This window comes from Odocoileus virginianus, chromosome 5 (assembly GCF_023699985.2).
Source record: "Odocoileus virginianus isolate 20LAN1187 ecotype Illinois chromosome 5, Ovbor_1.2, whole genome shotgun sequence".
NCBI lineage: Eukaryota > Metazoa > Chordata > Mammalia > Artiodactyla > Cervidae > Odocoileus > Odocoileus virginianus.
In genome coordinates this window covers 74,869,138-74,887,793 of record NC_069678.1, presented here as the reverse complement: position 1 = coordinate 74,887,793, position 18,656 = coordinate 74,869,138, and the positions used below count along the sequence as shown (strand labels likewise).

Here is an 18,656-nt window from a genome sequence, read left to right as displayed (position 1 = left end):
TTCAGGTAAGTTTTGCAGGAAGAATGGAAATTTTTGTGGAAATCTGGTGCTACATGGCTGTTCACGTTCCTGTGAAGGAAGTAACTGGAATGGGAGGGGGAGGGCACTACTGACCACTAAGTTGATGAAATATTGGAACTGGGCTGAGGTTTTCCTTTCGAGGGAAGAATTCTCTTTCTAGGGAATACCTTAATCACTGACTATATTCTTATTAACACCTTGGTTCACTCATCTTGTGAAAAATAAATATTTTTAGCATCTAGGATCAAAGAAAATTGCATTTTTCTATCATGTATCACCTTAGTACCACTTAGATTTGTTATGAGGATAATGATTTTGAATTTACTTATATGGTAAAAGAATATGGCCAGGAAAAGGTAAATACAGCTTATCCTGTGTTCACCTTTTGCAGGACTGGAAATAAATCCAAGGGAATTTTAGTTAAAACTGAACAAACCAACCAACCCCAGAGTATTCTTGTAAAAAGATAAGATAAAACTGATCAGGCTATTTGGTATTTTCTCTTTGAGTGCATCTTTGTGCAGTTGCTAGCACAGTTGCTAATAGACATGAATGCTGGAGTTGGACACCAGTGCTGCCTGTGCCAGGACAGTGTGTCTCCTGGAGGCTGAAGCTCATCTGCTCAAAGCCCCTGCTGCTCTCTGTGTCTGCCTTGCTCATAGTGATGTTCTCCTGTTGCTGGCTATTAACCTGTTGCATGTTATTTAATCTGATCTTTTCTGATTTCCTATGATCCACCCAGTTTCCTCCCATTTCTGAATTCTTATAATTTTGATCAAATATGAATTCATTCTCTTTACTCTTAAGGGTCATTTTTCAGATGGTGGTTATTTCACTCAGTGATCATTTCATTTTCAGATGTTTATTCACAGATAATAGCATGCTGCTTAATTACAGTACCCAGTACCTCTTTTATTTGATGAGGTCTTCCAACTTGATAGCTTGTTTTTTTTAACTTGGCATAGCTAAAGATGAAGGAAATGGCAGAGGATTCATATGGAATACTTAACTTTTTTTTATTAAGCCAAGGATGCCCTAAATTCTTCTTTTCCTGGTTTTTCCAGCATCTTTCCTCTCGCATGGCTTAGCCTGGTCTTTTACTGAATATTTAATTTGATGCTTTTCAGTGTTCCCTGTCCCTTTTTCCCTTTCTCCTTTTCTCTTCCTTCCCTCTTCCTGCCAGTGCTTTCAAAGGAACATAACTGTTGTTTCTAGCTTTGTCCTGCAGTTTGGAGGCAACATGTATTCACAATCTTATGGATCATTCTTTGATGCAGAATGAGATTTTTTAAAAAATGCTCCAAAAATTGGGTGGTTTTATTCCTGAACCTAGATAATAAAATTTATATATTTCATTTCTGTAGCATCTTTCATCCTATTTACTTTGAAGACAATAGTTGATATATCAATATTTAGTTAGTAAAAATATGGAGTATACAGAACCTTAACACATTTGTGATCATTCATACTGGTTGATGGCACTTATATGATATTGGCACATTTTCATCTTCAAATGGGTCCTGTGCTTTTGAGACACACCAGAGATGTGAAATGGTTGTTCTTGCTGTATACTTTTACACAGGGTAATGATTGCACAAAAGCAAAATTCACAGAAATGTTGAGATGTTTTCTTCTGAGCTTTAGGCTTCAGAATTTTTCAAATGAGATTTTACTTCAGCTGAGAAGAGCCTAAAAATCTAGAAATGAAACAAAAAATATCACACAACAGAGTTTTGGTCTTTTAGCCCCTGAGTTGTTTTTTTTTTTTTTTAACGCTTTAAACATTAAACCTGCCCTGCCACCAGAAATGTCTAAATGCTATCCCAATTATAAATTTTTAATAAGTTTAAAATTATTTTACCCCCTCTTAAGGGAATGTGTAGTCCCTTTTAAAGGAGCCAGGAGCCTATCATTAACCTCAAGACTGGTCTGCTATCAGGCTGTATCAGAAGTATCATGTAATTCTTATTTGTTGCTTCCAAATAGTTTACTTAACTACATGGTCTCCTTTACTGAATAAAATCATCTATCTCCTTAATACCTTTATTAGCTGGAAGAGAGACATACTATGAGTGTTAATGAGGAGGAACTACATTATTTATCCAATATTGTGGAGGTCTTGATGTCCATATTTTGCAATCCATTCACATTGATTGTGTCTGTATTTGCTTTAGCTCAAGCCTGGGAGAACATGATGAGTGCCTCAAGCCAGAGCCCTAACCCTAACAATCCTGCTGAATACTGTTCTACTATCCCTCCCTTGCAGCAAGCTCAGGCCTCAGGAGCCCTGAGCTCTCCACCTCCCACTGTGATGGTACCTGTGGGAGTTTTAAAGCACCCTGGAGCAGAAGGTAGGGGATCATGTGCTATTCTCTCTCTTTTTCCTCACCAAGTTCCTCTGAAAAGGTGCTGATGTGATTTTACATCACGAGTCTTTAACACACTGCAGATAAGTCCCTTTGGGTGGTTATTAAAGTGGAAGAACAAGGTGAGAAATGTCTTGAGACTATTTCTGGGCAAATAAGGAATAATATTGTATTGCCTGATACTTTGGAGGCACCTCTAAAAATATGCCAATACCCTCTCCCACTTAAGAATGGAGTAATTACTTTGTTTTTTCTTGAAAAGAGTTGAAGAATTTGAAGTCAGCCTGAAAAATTCTAGCCTCATGCCTACCTTAGTGTTCTTTGTAGGACTTTAAGAAGTGAGAAAAATGAGAATTCTTTTTTTCTGAGCAGCCCATTCTAGTATCAATTTTTGGAATATATATTGCCATTTTAAAAACTCTACCCATATAAAAATATGAAAATACTGTGTTAGGTGCACAGATCTTTATAAAATACAAAACTTTAATTCTGATGATATCATATGATAGGTGGAAAATTATAGACTCAACTTATTTTAGTTTCTTATATCTTTATGATAATAGTATTGTTAGATGAAAGGCACTTTGTTAAGTTCAGGGGATTATGAATAGCAAAAATAGCAATTATTTATTTCTTTAAAATGATCTTGTCAGTAAGTCTCCCTTGATAATTAAACTCTGTCTTCTTTCATTAATTTTATAAGTTTTTTGTCTAGCAATATTCCCTTCCCCTTGCTAAATAGCCCTCCTCTCCTTTTGAAGACCAAAAACTTCTATTGACATTATCATACTTTCCCCCATTTCCTCCTCTTTTCAGATCATCCCTTAGTCATTCTCCTTGTGTTTTTATGAGCTCAGGTTTTCTTTCTTAAAATCTTTATCCTCTTTACTTCTTTTGTTGTTTTTGTTGTTCTTCCCTTGTCTCTCTTTGTTTTCATTGTTTGAATTGATTTTCAAAACTGGATTTGAAGAGATCGGTTTTCTGGACTCAGTTTTCCAGCTTTTCCCCATCCTTTTACTAAAATGCAGACTACTTTCGCACTGCCAGATCAGTCTTTTTCTTTCTCAGCTACACTTCAGCCAAAGATCTGGTCAGTTTGCTTCCCAGTTCTTTCATATCTGTGCCAGCTCTTCTTTTATTAGTTAATGATTCTTCAACGTTCTTCAGGGCATCTTTTGCCCTTTCAAAATGCTGTATCACTTTTCCAGATAGATACTTTATTCCTACAGAAACTTCATACTTTCTGGAGATGTGGATGTCTATTTCTAGATATTTTCCCCCTGATGTTTATTTCCTATGCACTTCAAACATTTTCCTTAGTTTATCTGTGTTAACAGGACAGAGTATGTGACTCATAGGCATATTTAATATTTTAAAGCACAGTGTTTTAAATCTTTAAGACTATGTTTAAAGATTATTAAGGGATTATATAAGTAAGGAATGTATTTAAATGTGTATTTTATTAACTGATAACCACTTTTATGCAGTCACAATTATGTTTATAATTATAAAATGCTAAATAGTGGTTTCTTTGTACATCTGAAATTGGTGACCTTCTCTTCTTGGTGTTAGAAACCCTACCAATGTCACAGTGATGCCTGTTTTATTTTTCTGGCTCCTCAAGTGGCTCAGCCCAGAGAGCAGAGGCGAGTTTGGTTTGCTGATGGGATCTTGCCTAATGGAGAAGTTGCTGATGCAGCCAAATTAACCATGAATGGAACTTCCTCTGCAGGAACCCTGGCTGTGGCACACGACCCAGTCAAGCCAGCAACTACCAGTCCTCTACCAGCAGAGGTAAGAAAATAAAACAACTAAAAGTGAGTACTTTCTTTTCTCAGCGTTGTGCTGCCTCTGTCTTGCCTTTTTCTGGATTGAGTGACCTTTCTGTGGAACCCTATAGACTTTTGATACAGTTTCGTACATGTGTGTGTGCCTGCTTGTGTGTGCATTTAGGGGTAAAATAAGTGTGGCAAAATCAGTTGGTTTTGTTGCTCTATATTTGGAAGTTTTTTCAGGAGAAAGATTCTTATAAAGGTTGTTCTTGGGTGAGTTCAGCCTACCACTGTTGTTAGAGGTTGTGCTGGAGGGAATCTTGGTCCCTTGAAACACACATGTGTGTTTAGTCGCTCAACCATGTCTGACACTGCGACCCCGTGGACTGTAGCCTGCCAGGGTCCTCTGTCCATGGAATTCTCCAGGTAAGAATACTGGAGGTGGTTGCCTTGTCTTCCTCCAGGGGATCTTCCTGATCCAGGGATCGAACCTGCATCTCTTGCATTGCAGGTGGATTCTTTTGCTGTCAAGGCACCAGGAAAACCCTGGTCCTGTGATACACAAGCTTTTTAAAAGCATATTCCCCAGGTTCTGTGATAGCCTCCAAGAAATTGCTGTGGTGAGGAAGGGCCAGGAAGTAGGAAGATGGCTGAGGAATTAATCTGTCCTTTGTCTTCAGTCTGAGTATCTCTACTTTTTTCTGGTCTACCTGTAGTGTTTCCATGTAAGATTTTTAAAAAGGGATTCTAAAGCTTAAAAATAAGTTGAAAATCCACTGACTTAATGGTTGAAAGATTAGTTTATCTGACTTAATGGTTGAAAGATTAGTTTATTTGAGGAAATGAGCTCATACTGTGTGGTCACATTTACTTTGTCTCTATAGGATATACTGGTCACAATTTGGGGGTTTATTTTCAGAAGGGGACAAATACTATCTTCATTATTTTTGAGTCCGTGAAAGAATAGAGCCACCTAGGACCATAATTAGAAAGTATACACATAGGATTGTTTATACAGTGGGTCCTGATCTTATTACTATTTGCCCATTTAATATGGTAGTCAAGATTATAATAAGGTGATTAATTCCAGCTATGTGTGTTGTCTTTTTTTTTTAAATAAAGGAAGAGGATCAGAATTTGGATAATGTTGCTACTTTTCAAGTTTTTATGGTTACTATTTATTTATATTTATGTTCTATAATATTTTTCTAGAAATTTACATGATTTTTGGATTTGGTTGTAGTTGAAATTGCATGTTGTTAAGATTAAATTTATTGACATACAGAGCTAAATTTCCTTTTTGATGAAAGTACAGTAAACCATATCATTGTCTTCAAGTATTTCTGTTTTGGGGCATTTTTCTATGGCTGCAGTGGACAATAGCAAGAACTAGGACTGATTCTTCTTTGTATCTAATCAATGACTTTGTCAAGAAAATTTATTTTTTCTCCAATTGTTTATGTGGAAAAATTTCAACCCACAGAAGAGTTGCCAAGAATAGTCCAGAGGACGCTTAGATACTCTTCATTCATATTCACCTGTTGCCATTTTGCCACATTTACTTTACCTCTACACACACACATCCTTTTCTTTTGAGGAACCATTTGAGGATTAGTTATAGTTTGTCACCTTAATACTTCAGCTTATGTTCCCTGAGAACAAGTCATTCTTTTTTTTTACTTAAGTACAAGTACATGAGAAACAAATTTAACACATAATTCTATTATCAAACGTATCGTTCATATTCAGATTTCTCCAGTTGTTCCATGATGTTCTTATTCTTTCCTTTATACATATGTATGTGTATATATTTTTATATATAATTTTTTATTAAAATATTTTTTTTTAAATTAGGATTCCATCAAGGATCACAGTTCTATTTAGTTATGTTTCTTTGATTTTCTTTCACTGAGAACAGTTTTCCCACTTTTTTTTGTCTTTCACATCATTAATATTTTTGAAGCATTTAGGCCATATTTGGCATAAAATCCTTAATTTGTGTTTGTTTTTGCCCTCATAAGTAGTTTCAGATTAAATATTTTCAGCAAGAATGATAACTATCATAAGTGATGGTCATTTTTTATTGGAACACATCGAGAAGTATCAGTTTGATAATTGGTTAAATTGATGTCTCTTGTGTATGTCCACTGCAAAAGTAGCTTGTCCTCTTTGCAATTAAAAAGTAAAATGAGGGTGATACTTTGAGACTCTGGGTATCCTGTTTTCCTATAGTCTTTCAGCCAATGATCTTACTGCCCTTTGAGATAATCTCAGCTGAATCAGCGATAACTGTAGTGATTATACAGTAAAGATTATAGTGTTTTTCTTTCTATGAAACTTATATGATAGGTTCTTAAAACATAAATTTTTTGAATGAATGAGCTAGCTCTAGTGAATGACTGTTTTAGTGAAACAAAACTCAGGTCATTAAGAGAAACTAAAACAAGTTAGTTATTTTATTTCTGTGCTCTCATATTGTTCAATACTCTATTTTAATGTTTGTCTGATAAAATGAAGGGAAACAAATTCTTTAAGGCCAGAGTTAAATATATTTTTTTCATTTTTATGATCTAGTAGAGTGCCTGGCACTTATTTAAAAGATGCTCAGTAAATGAAACAAATTTCTTTTCATAGATATTTAAGTAGAGGCCAGATGACTGCTGCTTATAATATTAAAAGGTGGATTTATGCATCATTAAATAACAAGTTGGATTAGGTTACTTTATTTCTTGTATTAGCCCTTTAGATCAATAATGTTTAGCCAATAAAATTTTCCAAATTTCATTATAGGGTGGTGTCCTGAGAACACTGCAAAATTTTTAGCAAAAACCCACTAAAAACTTATAGTCCTAAATTATAGTTAATATAGACAAAAATATATTAACACCTGGGTTTTTTTTTTATAATTTTAATCTTTATTCAAGTATTTTATATATATATAGTGAAGTACTTAAGGAGCATTAATCTTTAGGAAAACATTGATGATCATGCATAATGTGTGTGTGTCTCTATATACATGTAGACACACACACGCATGTAACCACCACCCAGGTAAAGATACACATATTTCTGTCACCATAGAAGTTTCCTTCATGCCCTTTTTCTGTCAATACCTCCCCTCTTCTCCAGCACCCCCCCCCCCCGGAAAAATAAACATTATTCTGACTTGTATCACCACAGATATGTTTTGCCTGTTTTTGAATTTCATATAAATGGAAAAATATAGTATATAATATTTTGTGTCTAGCTTCTTAAACTCTAATTAATGAGATTTATCCATGGTGTGTGCATCAAAAGTAAATATTTTTTATTGCTGAGTAATGTTCGTAATACGGCTATGCCGCAGTTTATCTGTTTTCCTATAATGGGCATTTGGATTGTTTCCATATTTGGGCTATTTGAGTAAAGCTGCTATAAGCATTTTTAAACATGTTAAACAGTTTTTATATGCTTTTTCTTTAACTCTTTTAAAGCTTTCTTTGTTAACAGTTGAAGTATTATTGATTCACAGTGTTGTATTATATATAGCAAAGTGTACGAAGTGTACAACAAAGTGATTCATTTATGCTTATTATATATTTATATATTCTTTTTCATATTCTTTTCCATTATAGATTATTACAAGATACTGACTATACAGTAGGAACTTGCTGTTTGTCTATTTTACATAAACTAGTGTGTATATGTTAATCCCAAACTCCTAATTTATCACCTCCCCCTTTCCCCTTTAGGGAAAGTTTGTTTTCTAAGTCTGTGACTCTATTTCTGGTTTATAAATAAGTTTATTTATATTACTTTTTTTTAGATTCTGTATATAAATATGTGACATTTGTCTCTCTCACTTACTTCGTTTAGTATGATAATGTCTAGGTCTATCCAAGTTGCTACAAATGGCATTATTTCATTCTTTTTATGGCTGAGTAGTATTCCTGTGTGGGTGTATATGTGTGTGTGTGTGTGTGTGTGTGTACACACGTGCGCATGTGTGCATGATTCTTTGAGACCCCATGTACTATAGCCCACCAGACTCTGTCCATGGGATTTTCCAGGCAAGAATACTGAAGTGGGTTGCCATTTCCTCCTGCAGGGATCTCCCTGACCCAGGGATCGAACCTGGGTCTCTTATGTCTCCTGCACTGGCAGGTGGATTCTTTACAGCTAGCACCACCTGGGAAGCCCTGTGTGTGTGTGTGTGTGTGTGTGTGTGTGTGTGTGCACATCTGTATCTTCTCTATCCATTCATCTGTTAGATGGATGTTTAGGTTGCTTCTGTGTCATGTCTTGGCTACTGTAAATAGTGCTTAAAGCCTCTGTTTCTTGCTTAAGTTGTGAAGAATATAGAGAGTAGAGCATCATTTTAATAGCTCTTTGAGCATATTCTATTAAATTGTTAATTAAGTGGATTTAAACCCACTCAAGATGTATTCTGCAATATTATACTTTATTAAGTTTAGTTAATGTGACCTTCATATTGCTGCAAAGAAAAAAGAACTTGAAGTTTAATTTCATTACAAAGTAAATGAAAACTGTATGTTATCAAAGTTAATTTTTTAAATTATAGTACAATATATATAACATAAAATTTGCCTTTTTAACCATTTTAAATTACATTTACATTGTCATATAACCATCACCCCAGTTCTCAAAGTTACTTTGAAAAAGCCTATCATTAAGACTTTAAATAGATCCAAATGTGTAAATGTTCAGAAAGTATGAGATAATATTGAAATTTTGTTTCTGTTGCCACTCCTGGTTTAAAAAATATTTTTCTTTTATGGTAAAAGAAACCTTGGTAAAGGAAGCTTTGTCTCATTACTATGATTTGATGATGCCAAAAGGAGAAACTATACAACTGTTAATATTTTCACATTTTCATTTGTAGTTTAAGCCCAGCCCTTGAGACCCACAGGTTAATGAGTATCTTATGCTATGTTTCAAAAAGTATGAATTTGAAGTTTTCACTTAAATTCCCATTTGTAGTCTTGACTATATCCTGCCAAATTCTTGAACTCTCTGTAATGCTGTCTATGCCAATTTACTTTTCCTAGACGAATATTTCTCTATTCTCTGGAAGTATAACTCAGGTTGGAAGTCCTGTTGGCAGTTCGATGAACCTTATTCCTGAAGATGGTCTTCCTCCCATTCTCATCTCCACTGGGGTAAAAGGAGGTATGTGACTTAGATGTTTAAACAGGGATAGTTATACATGCAAAATGTTGCCTTCCAATTAAGGGAATGAGAGAGAATTCAAGTAATAACCTCCTTTCTCTTTTCTAGCAACAAAAAAGTGATTATTCAGTGCCATGAAAAGCACTGTTGCTGTTAGTGATTGTTTTAGAGAATATATTTATGTTTTTGTAGTATAATTTCATTTGTTGAAAGGACATATTATTTTTATTTTTTTTAAATTTTTTTTTCCATTTATTTTTATTAGTTGGAGGTTAATTACTTTACAACATTGCAGTGGTTTTTGTCATACATTGAAATGAATTAGCCATGGATTTACATGTATTCCCCATCCCGGTCCCCCCTCCCACCTCCCTCTCCACCCGATCCCTCTGGGTCTTCCCAGTGCACCAGGCCCGAGCACTTGTCTCATGCATCCAACCTAGGCTGGTGATCTGTTTCACCCTAGATATACATGTTTCGATGCTGTTCTCTTGAAACATCCCACCCTCGCCTTCTCCCACAGAGTCCACAAGTCTGTTCTATACATCTGAGTCTCTTTTTCTGTTTTGCATATAGGGTTATCGTTACCATCTTTCTAAATTCCATATATATGTGTTAGTATACTGTAATGGTCTTTATCTTTCTGGCTTACTTCACTCTGTATAATGGGCTCCAGTTTCACCCATCTCATTAGAACTGATTCAAATGAATTCTTTTTAATGGCTGAGTAATATTCCATGGTGTATATGTACCACAGCTTCCTCATCCATTCATCTGCTGATGGAGGATATATTATTTTTAATTGTAATATAAATGTAGCTTATTGGCAGTTCTTTCTTTATATTCCAAAGCATATAATACTCTGTGAAGAGTTGCTCATAGTTCTCAGATTGACCCACGTTATACAGTCAGTATATTCATTTAACTTTTTGTTTTGAGTAGAATACACATTCAGAAATGTATATATAATAAGCGCAGAGCACAGAACATAAGTAGCAATTTTCTGTTAAAAAATATTTTTAGTGAGCCCTGGTAAGAAGCAAAGTTACTACTCAGTCAAAAGAATGCTTATCTTTATGTGAAAATTTCTTGTTGATAGATCCAGGTCAGCATCCAGTCAGTACATTTTCAGGAGATGGTTTTTTCCAATAATCTTTCCTCACTTTTGTCCTAGTCTTTTACCTTGTCTCCTTGCCTTCAGTTTTCCTCACCTTTATTTAATTTTGCACATTGGTGCCAGTTATCTTTTTTTTTTTTTAAGTATAGTTGATTTACAATGGGTTAATTTCTGGTGTACAGCAAAGTAATTCAGTTATACATGTGTTTGTGTGTATATATGTGTGTGTGTGTGTGTGTGTGTGTGTGTGTGTATACACATATATATATACTTTCTGATATATTTTTCATTATGATTTGTAACAGGACATTGAATATAGCACCCTGTGCTATACAGTAGGACCTTGTTTTTTTATCCATTCTATATATAATAGTTTGCATCTGCTAGTCCCAAACTCCCAATCCAACCCTCCCCCATTCTCCCATTTCCCTCAGCAAGGACAAATCTATTTTCTATGTCTGTGAGTCTGTTTCTGTTTTGTAGAGAATCTACGTATAAGTGATATCATATGGTATTTGGCTTTCTCTTTCTGACTTGCTTTGCTTAGTGTAGTAATCTCTAGGTCCATTCATGTAACTGCAAATGGCATTATTTCGAGGTTTTTTTTTTTATGGCTTAGTAATATTGCGTTGTATATATACACACCATATCTTCTTTATCTGTTCATTTGTCAGTGGACATTTAGGTTGTTTCCATGTCTTGGCTATTTTAAATGTTGCTACTCTGAACATAGGGGTGCATGCATTTTTTCAAATTATAGTTTTGTCCAGGTATATACCCAGAAGTTGAACTGCTAGATTATATGGCAAATCTATTTTTAGTTTTTTGAGGAATCTCCATAGTGTTCTACGTAATAGCTTCACCAATTTACGTTCCCACCAACAGTGTAGGAAGGTTCCCTTTTCCCCACAGCCTGTCCAGGATTTGTTATATGTAGACTTTTTAGTGATAGCAATTCTGACTGGTGTGAGGTAGTACTTCATTGTAGTTTTGATTTGCATTTTTCCATGAGTGTGTTGAGCATCTTTTCTTTCATGTGCCTCTGAAGAAATGTCTCTTTAGGTTTTCTGCTCATTTTTGATTGGATTATTTTTTGTTACTGAGATGTGTGAGCTGTTTGTATATTTTGGAAATTAAGCTCTTGTTGGTTGCATCATTTGCAAATATTTTCTCCTAGTCTGTAGATTTCCTTTTCATTTTGTTCATGGTTTTCTTTGTGATGCAAAAGCTTATAATCTTGCATAGGTCCAGTTATCTTTTTAAACATAGATATTATCATATACTATTCTTGCTTAGAAAATTCAATGGGTTCCCAGTGCCTTCGATATAAATTACTTCTTTTGACATATAGTGTTCCTGGTAACCTTATCTCAATTTATCTATTTCCAGCCAGCACCCTAGTACTTTACAGGCATACTACAGATTATTTGCTGTTTTCTGAATGTTCACATTTCATACTTCCATGCTTTTTCTTATGGTGTGCAATAGTGGGAAGAACATGGACTTAATTAAGAGCTGGAAAAGCCCGAGTTTTAATTCCAGTACCAGTCCATTCTAGCTCTATGATCCAGTGAAAGACGCTCAGTCCTGTCTTACTCTTTGCAAGCCCATGGACTATACAGTCCCTGGAATTCTCCAGACTGGAATTCTCCAGGCCAGAATACTGGAGTGGGTATCCATTCCCTTCTCCAGGGGAATCTTCCCAACCCAGGGATCAAACCCAGGCCTCCTGCATTGCAGGCGGATTCCCTTCTCCAGGGGAATCTTCCCAACCCAGGGATCAAACCCAGGCCTCCTGCATTGCAGGCGGATTCTTTACCAACTGAGCCACCAGGGAAGCCCAAGAATGCTGGAGTGGGTAGTCTGTCCCTTCTCCAGCAGGTCTTCCTGACCCAGGAATTGAACCCGGTCTCCTGCATTGCCAGTGGATTGTTATCTGCTGAGCTACCAGGGAAGCCCTTATGGTCCAGGGGGCAAGTCATTTATCTCTCTCAATCCTTTTCCTACTTTTTTGTTTTCTTTTAAATTATGTAACTATACCTACTTAAGTATCATTATGACTATTAAATTAGATTTCATACCTGAAAATATAAGAAAATTGGTACAAAGTAGGCATGTAATAAATATTTTTATTATTTTCCTTTCTTCTCTCTAGAATAGAATACCCTGCTATATGCCAGTCTCCTTGAATAACTCCTCAATCTTTCAAAATCCATATTAATGGAAAACTTCTCTGAATCCCACGTTGGATGTCTTTGTAATAGTGTTTTATGTCCTCATCTGTTTAATTAGAAATTCTTATAGACTATTACTATACTAACACATTTTTCACTGTAATTTACATACTGTATAGGTCTGATTTTTTCACCTAAACCATGAGTTCCTTCAGTCTGAATTCATGTTTGTCTTCTGTTCCTGTCATGGTGCTGGGCTAAATGTATCATACTGTCAAATCCAGCTTGTATCTCAGATGCTTCAACAATGAACTTTCACATAAAGTTAAGCGTTCTTTTGATTGGATAATGCTTCTTTACTAGAGCCATCTAAAAATATTCTGTTGTAAGTAAATTTGCCACTTAGGTTTCAAATTTGGGTTATTTTAGTAAATCTTAAATTAATAAGAAATTAACTTGGCTTCTGTTGTTAATTAAGATTGTGTTTTCATTAAAAGTCACATCCATTAAATCTAATTGTCAAAGCCTCTCTTGCCTAGAAGCAGCAGCTAGTTATGTGTATTCACTTCCTTAAACCATATTACTATCTCTGAGCAGAATTTTGCTGTTTTGTATTCCAGTGGAAAAAAATTTTTTTTAATTTAAATCACTTAATGTTTTTCTTTTCAATAAATATTTTCATTGATAGGATATACATTTCCAAAATACATTTTCGCTTCTACTGGTTAGTGAGAAATGGTGTTACTTTGCTCTATCTTGCTGTCCCTCAATGCATTTTATATAAGACCAAACAGTATGGACTTCCCTGGTGGCTCAGATGGTAAAGTGTCTGCCTACAATGCAGGAGACCTGGGTTCAATCCCTGGGTCGGGAAGATTCCCTGGAGAAGGAAATGGCAACCCACTCCAGTACTCTTGCCTAGAAAATCCTGTGGACGGAGGAGCCTGGTGCAGGCTACTGTCCATGGTGTCGCAAAGAGTCGGACACGACTGAGCGACTTCACTTTCACTAAACAATATGCAGCTTTTAGAATTTTTAATTCTGTCCCCCTGTCTGTAGATTCTGCAATAGTTATTACCCATGGTTTTGACCTCAAGCTGAGAGGATTACCGTCATTCAAAATGGTGTGGCTGAATTTTACATAATATGCTTGCAGAGATTAAATGGGAAGGGTTCTGTGCAGCCTCAAGTATTAACTTGTCATGCTTAGAATCTGATATGTGATTTCCTGCTGATTTTGGTGATATATATACTAATCTTTTTCTTGACTTATTCTTAGAGGAATTTTTTTCATAAAACCAGTCACTTAATGATACTTTACTTTCTAGGTGCATTTTTAAAGTTTGACTTTTAATGGTAAAAAATCTCAACAATACAAAAGCATATAGAGTAAGAAGTAGGATTCCCCTCTGTTTCAACCCCTATACATCCTTTCCAGCAGTAACTAGTATATTACTACTTCCTTGTGTATCACAGATTATTTTATATGTTGGTCTTAGAACATGTCATATGTGAAATTCTTACTATGATGGGTGGAGGATTTTTGTTAAAGGGTTGTTTTTAGACTGTGATATAAACCATTGTGTGGAGACGTCTAAGTATAGGATAACTGTGTTACCATCCAAACTGGACTGGATGACTTTTGCGAATGAAAGGGGTGCTAGTAATATGACACTAGGGTAGCAGATACAAACCTGTATTTGCCTATCTGTAAATCAGTTGCTTTTTTCCTATGAATGATGAGGCTGTTCCTCTGTCAGATTTCTCTCTTGATTTGTCTCTTTAACCAGTCTCTTAACATTGTTGTCTCCCTTTACAGACTATGCTGTGGAAGAGAAACCATCACAGATTTCAGTAATGCAGCAGTTGGAGGATGGTGGCCCTGACCCACTTGTATTTGTTTTAAATGCAAATTTGTTGTCAATGGTTAAAATTGTAAATTGTAAGTTGAAAATTTATTTTTTTTAATTAAAATGAGGTACTGAGTTATAGATAATAAAGCTTTTAGATTCATTACACTCAAGTATTTTTAATGAAATAAATCCTTAATGAAAACTGGTTGCTGAAGAAGTACATCTTAATGAAAACTGGGTACTAAAGAAGTTAATTTGTATAAATTATATATCGTTGAGGACAACTGTGGGACTGAGACTCTTGTTTTTAGTCAAAGGAGTGAGATAAGTGAATTCTCAATGGAGGAAAGCCAAATGGAACTTCTGAGTTAAGTTCTTCCTGAGATGGGTATGCCAAGTCACAGCTCACCACTCGGGTAACTAGAGGTGGATAAATTATTCAGAGGGATCAATTTGTACATGCTAGGTTTAAATCTCAGAAACATTTAATCATGGTGCAAAACCTTATTTGGGAGTAGTGTTAACTAACACATAGTAAAACTTCAGTGTATCACAAGTTAGGATTCAGAAGAAACTTCTCAATTCTTGGTGCTAACTTCTTAGGCAACAGAATGAGAGAGAGGACAGTAACTTCAAATCTTGGTTCCAGTATCATACTGGAAAATGGAGAATTCATTTATCCTGGATAAATGTTAATAGGCAGAGTTTTGGAGAGATGAGGAAAGCATTGGGGAACAGTCCTCCAGTCTCACTGTGTATTTGTCTTAAGTTGTCCTTGGAAACCAGAATTACCAATATACTAAATTCTTTAGAGGTTCTATATACATGAAATGAAGTTCTGGTTTGTTTGCTAATCACACCCTGTGTGTTTCACTAGTTACTAATTCTTGCCACCTTTCCTTCTAGGATCAAAATTTTAAATAATTTGCTGGTAATTTCAATTTACCATGTCTAGTTTATATACTTAGAAAATAGCTAGTCTAGAATTCCTTAAGTATGCACCATCTTAATATAGTTGGATTGGGCACCTTTTGTTTGGTATATAAAGAAACAATTCCCAGAGAATTGTTTCCCAAAAGAAAGAAAGATCTTTTATTAGTGTTGAAAAATCATCATGATATCCATAATTTTATTTGAACCCCCTTTCAATTCCATTGAGAATCTTGTGTTGAAGTACAAATAATAAAAGTATCATGGACTGAACATTGTTTTGAACTACATATAGCTTGTGTTCTTGTGGCTCTGCATAGCCTTATAGTGAAGAAGTGGAAGTAATTAGTCCAGAAAAGCCATCTATTTCACCACTTTTTACAGGATGAAGTCAGTTAAAGTTCTCTTGCTGGTTATCTGGAACTTTCTTCCAGGAAAGACTATAAATAGCTAGACTCTTTCAGTCACAGTTTAAATTCAGTAAGTGTACATTAAAATATATTTTCTTTAGGCCACAGCCTGAATCCAGTCTAAGTGTTTGCTCAGAGCCAGAGGCACTGGTATGTTTTATTTTCTGCAAAAGTCCTTTGGCTCAGTAGTGACAGTTCACAGTTGAATTATACAAAGTCAGTGGGATCTGTTTTATTCTTCAGTGTGTTAAAACAGAGTTCTGTGCATTTCTTAAGAGTCAGGATTGAGAAGACGGTCTTCATTTGTGTATGTTTCTTTAATCTGTAGATGTGAACAGGAAGTGCTGGTGCTTCACAACAAAGGGAATGCATGCAGTTGGTCAGTCTGAGATAGTCATTCTTCTGCAGTGTCTACCAGATGAAAAGTGTTTGCCAAAGGATATCTTCAACCATTTTGTGCAGCTTTATCGGGATGCTCTGGCAGGTGGGGATACTTTATGAGTTTGTCTGCACCCTTTATAGTTGATAAAAAATTCTGGACTCAGATGCAAAATAATAGTCTTTAATTTGGAAGCCTGGCGTTGGACTTTGGAATTATTGGCAAGTTAGAACTTGGCATGGTTTGAGGAGGTTATAAATTTTAATACTGTATCTGGTGTAGTTATTATTTTACAGAGACTGTAATGAGAGTTGTAAGATAATCCACTGATCACAATGTAGGAATCTTTTCCTTTGATTGGTTTAGGACATGGTATTGTTATCTGGTAGAAGGAAGGATAATGATAACTTGCTAACTTGTTTAATAATATTCATATAATTGTAATATAGATATTCATTTAATTTTCAAGTTTCAAAAACCACTAGTGTGAGTGACTTTATTATGATTTCAAAGTAAATTATAAATATTACTAACTGTAACAATATGAAAGTAAATGCATAGCTATTAGAAGTTCAAAAGACTAAATATACTAATATAAAGACATACTATTAAAAATTGGGAGAGAGGGAATATTTTTAAGTGTATTAATAGGATAGAAGTTTTTTTAAAAATGTGCATAATACTTTATGTGCTATGTCTATTTTACTATGAATCCCATATTTAGATAATCAAGGTAGAAGTTTAGTATATTATTTCACTGTGATTTTTTAAAAATAAATGGACACATTATAAGTGTTCTAAGATGATCCTGATTCATTATTTTTCTTCTCTTATGGTACATTGTGTGGAATTGGCAAGTTATATGTTAAATTTCCCTTCAGTGTAAAAACCTTAAACACTCTATCCCCAGCTTAGTGGTTTCTCTGCTATATGTCACTCAAAAGACTGCAGAAGCCCTTATATGAACTGTCTTTATAATTCTTTTATGAATTTTTAATCTAAACTACATGTATTAATAATAATGTATATATGTATATATGTGTTTATATATGTTTCTCTTTTAGTGTATATAAAATTTTTGGTCACACATCACTGCTTATCCTTTCCATAGTGAAGGGGAAAATGGTGGTTTGTGAGAAGTGACATTCTGAGAGTTTCAGGATGCCTACTGGTTATTGCAGGGCATGGGAAAGTTATTTCTCCCCGTCTCCCCTCCCTTCCTCCGTGTCTTATAGATATGTTTTACAAACAGACACTCAGAACATGAATTTGAATGAAACAGGAATTATATGTACCAGATTATTTTTTCTGGAGTTAGTCTTCTGTTATTTCCCTCTTTTACTCAAAAACCTTTCTTGGCTTCATGTTTCCTTTAGAATAAACTGTGTACTCTGACATTCAGTGTTGTACATATCTGATCCTCTATTTTCAATCTCATTTCCCACTAGTAATCTCCTCATACTACCATTGGCCAAAAAATTTGTTTGGGTTTTACAGAAAACTGGCTTAAAACTCAGCATTCAAAAAACTAAGATCATGGCATCTGGTCCCATCACTTCATGGCAATTAGATAGGGGAAAAAGTGAAAACAGTAACAGATTTTATTTTCTTAGGCTCTAAAATCACTGTGGACAGTGACTGTAGCCACAAAATTAAAAGATGCTTGTTTCTAGGAAAAAAATCTATGACAAACCTAGACAGTGTATTAAAAAGCAGAGATATCAGTGTTGGACAAAGGTCTGTATGGTCAAAGCTGTGGTTTTTCCAGTAGTTATGTTCAGATGTGAAAGGTGGACTATAAAGAAGACTGAACACTGAAGAACTGATGCTTTTGAAGTGTGTTGCTGGAGAAGACTTTTGAGAGTTCCTTGGACAGCAAGGATATCCAACTAGTCAGTCCTAAAGGAAATCAAGTCTGAATATTCATTGGAAGGACTGATGCTGAAGCTGAAGCTGCAATACTTCAGTGAAGAGCTGACTCAATGGAAAAGACCCTGATGCTGGGAAAGATTGAGGGCAGATGGAGATGGGGATAACAGAGGATGAGATGGTTGTTGGATGGCACACCAATTCAATGGACACGAGTTTGAACAAACTCTGGGAGATAGTGAAGGAAAGGGAAGCCTGGCATACTGCAGTTCATGGGGTTGCAAAGAGTTGGACACAACTTAGTGACTGACCAACAGCAACCAGTATTCTTGCTGGGAAATCCCATGGACTGAGGAACCTGGCAGGCAGTATAGTCCATGGGGTTGCAAAAGAGTCAGACACAACTTAGTGACTAAACAGCAACAATGCTTAGGAGAAGAATTGCTTTTTTATAGGGTATGGATATCTTCAACATTATTCGGTGATGTTAAACTGTTTCCCAGAGAGGTTTACCAGTTTATATCTATCTGTGCCCATCTCCAGTGTATAAAAGTTGTCAACACTTGGTATTATCAGAGTTTTAATTTTTGCCATAT

At 35.3% G+C, this 18,656-nt stretch overlaps 1 protein-coding gene across 4 annotated transcripts in view; it reads left to right on the top strand.

Annotated features, from left to right (window-relative positions):
* The window catches only part of ZFYVE9 (zinc finger FYVE-type containing 9), a 112,928-nt gene that overhangs the window by 44,040 nt on the left and 50,232 nt on the right, over positions 1 to 18,656 (top strand). The window contains exons 5-9 of one of the 4 annotated variants that reach the window (XM_020869495.2): positions 2,196 to 2,372; positions 4,120 to 4,181; positions 9,208 to 9,328; positions 14,439 to 14,561; positions 16,141 to 16,296. In XM_020869495.2, coding sequence (XP_020725154.2) covers positions 2,196 to 2,372; positions 4,120 to 4,181; positions 9,208 to 9,328; positions 14,439 to 14,561; positions 16,141 to 16,296 — 639 coding nt within the window. Of the gene's footprint in view, positions 1 to 2,195; positions 2,373 to 4,011; positions 4,182 to 9,207; positions 9,329 to 14,438; positions 14,562 to 16,140; positions 16,297 to 18,656 lie in introns of all 4 variants that reach the window. The other 3 variants (XM_070468153.1, XM_020869511.2, XM_020869502.2) reach the window with 3 other exon arrangements.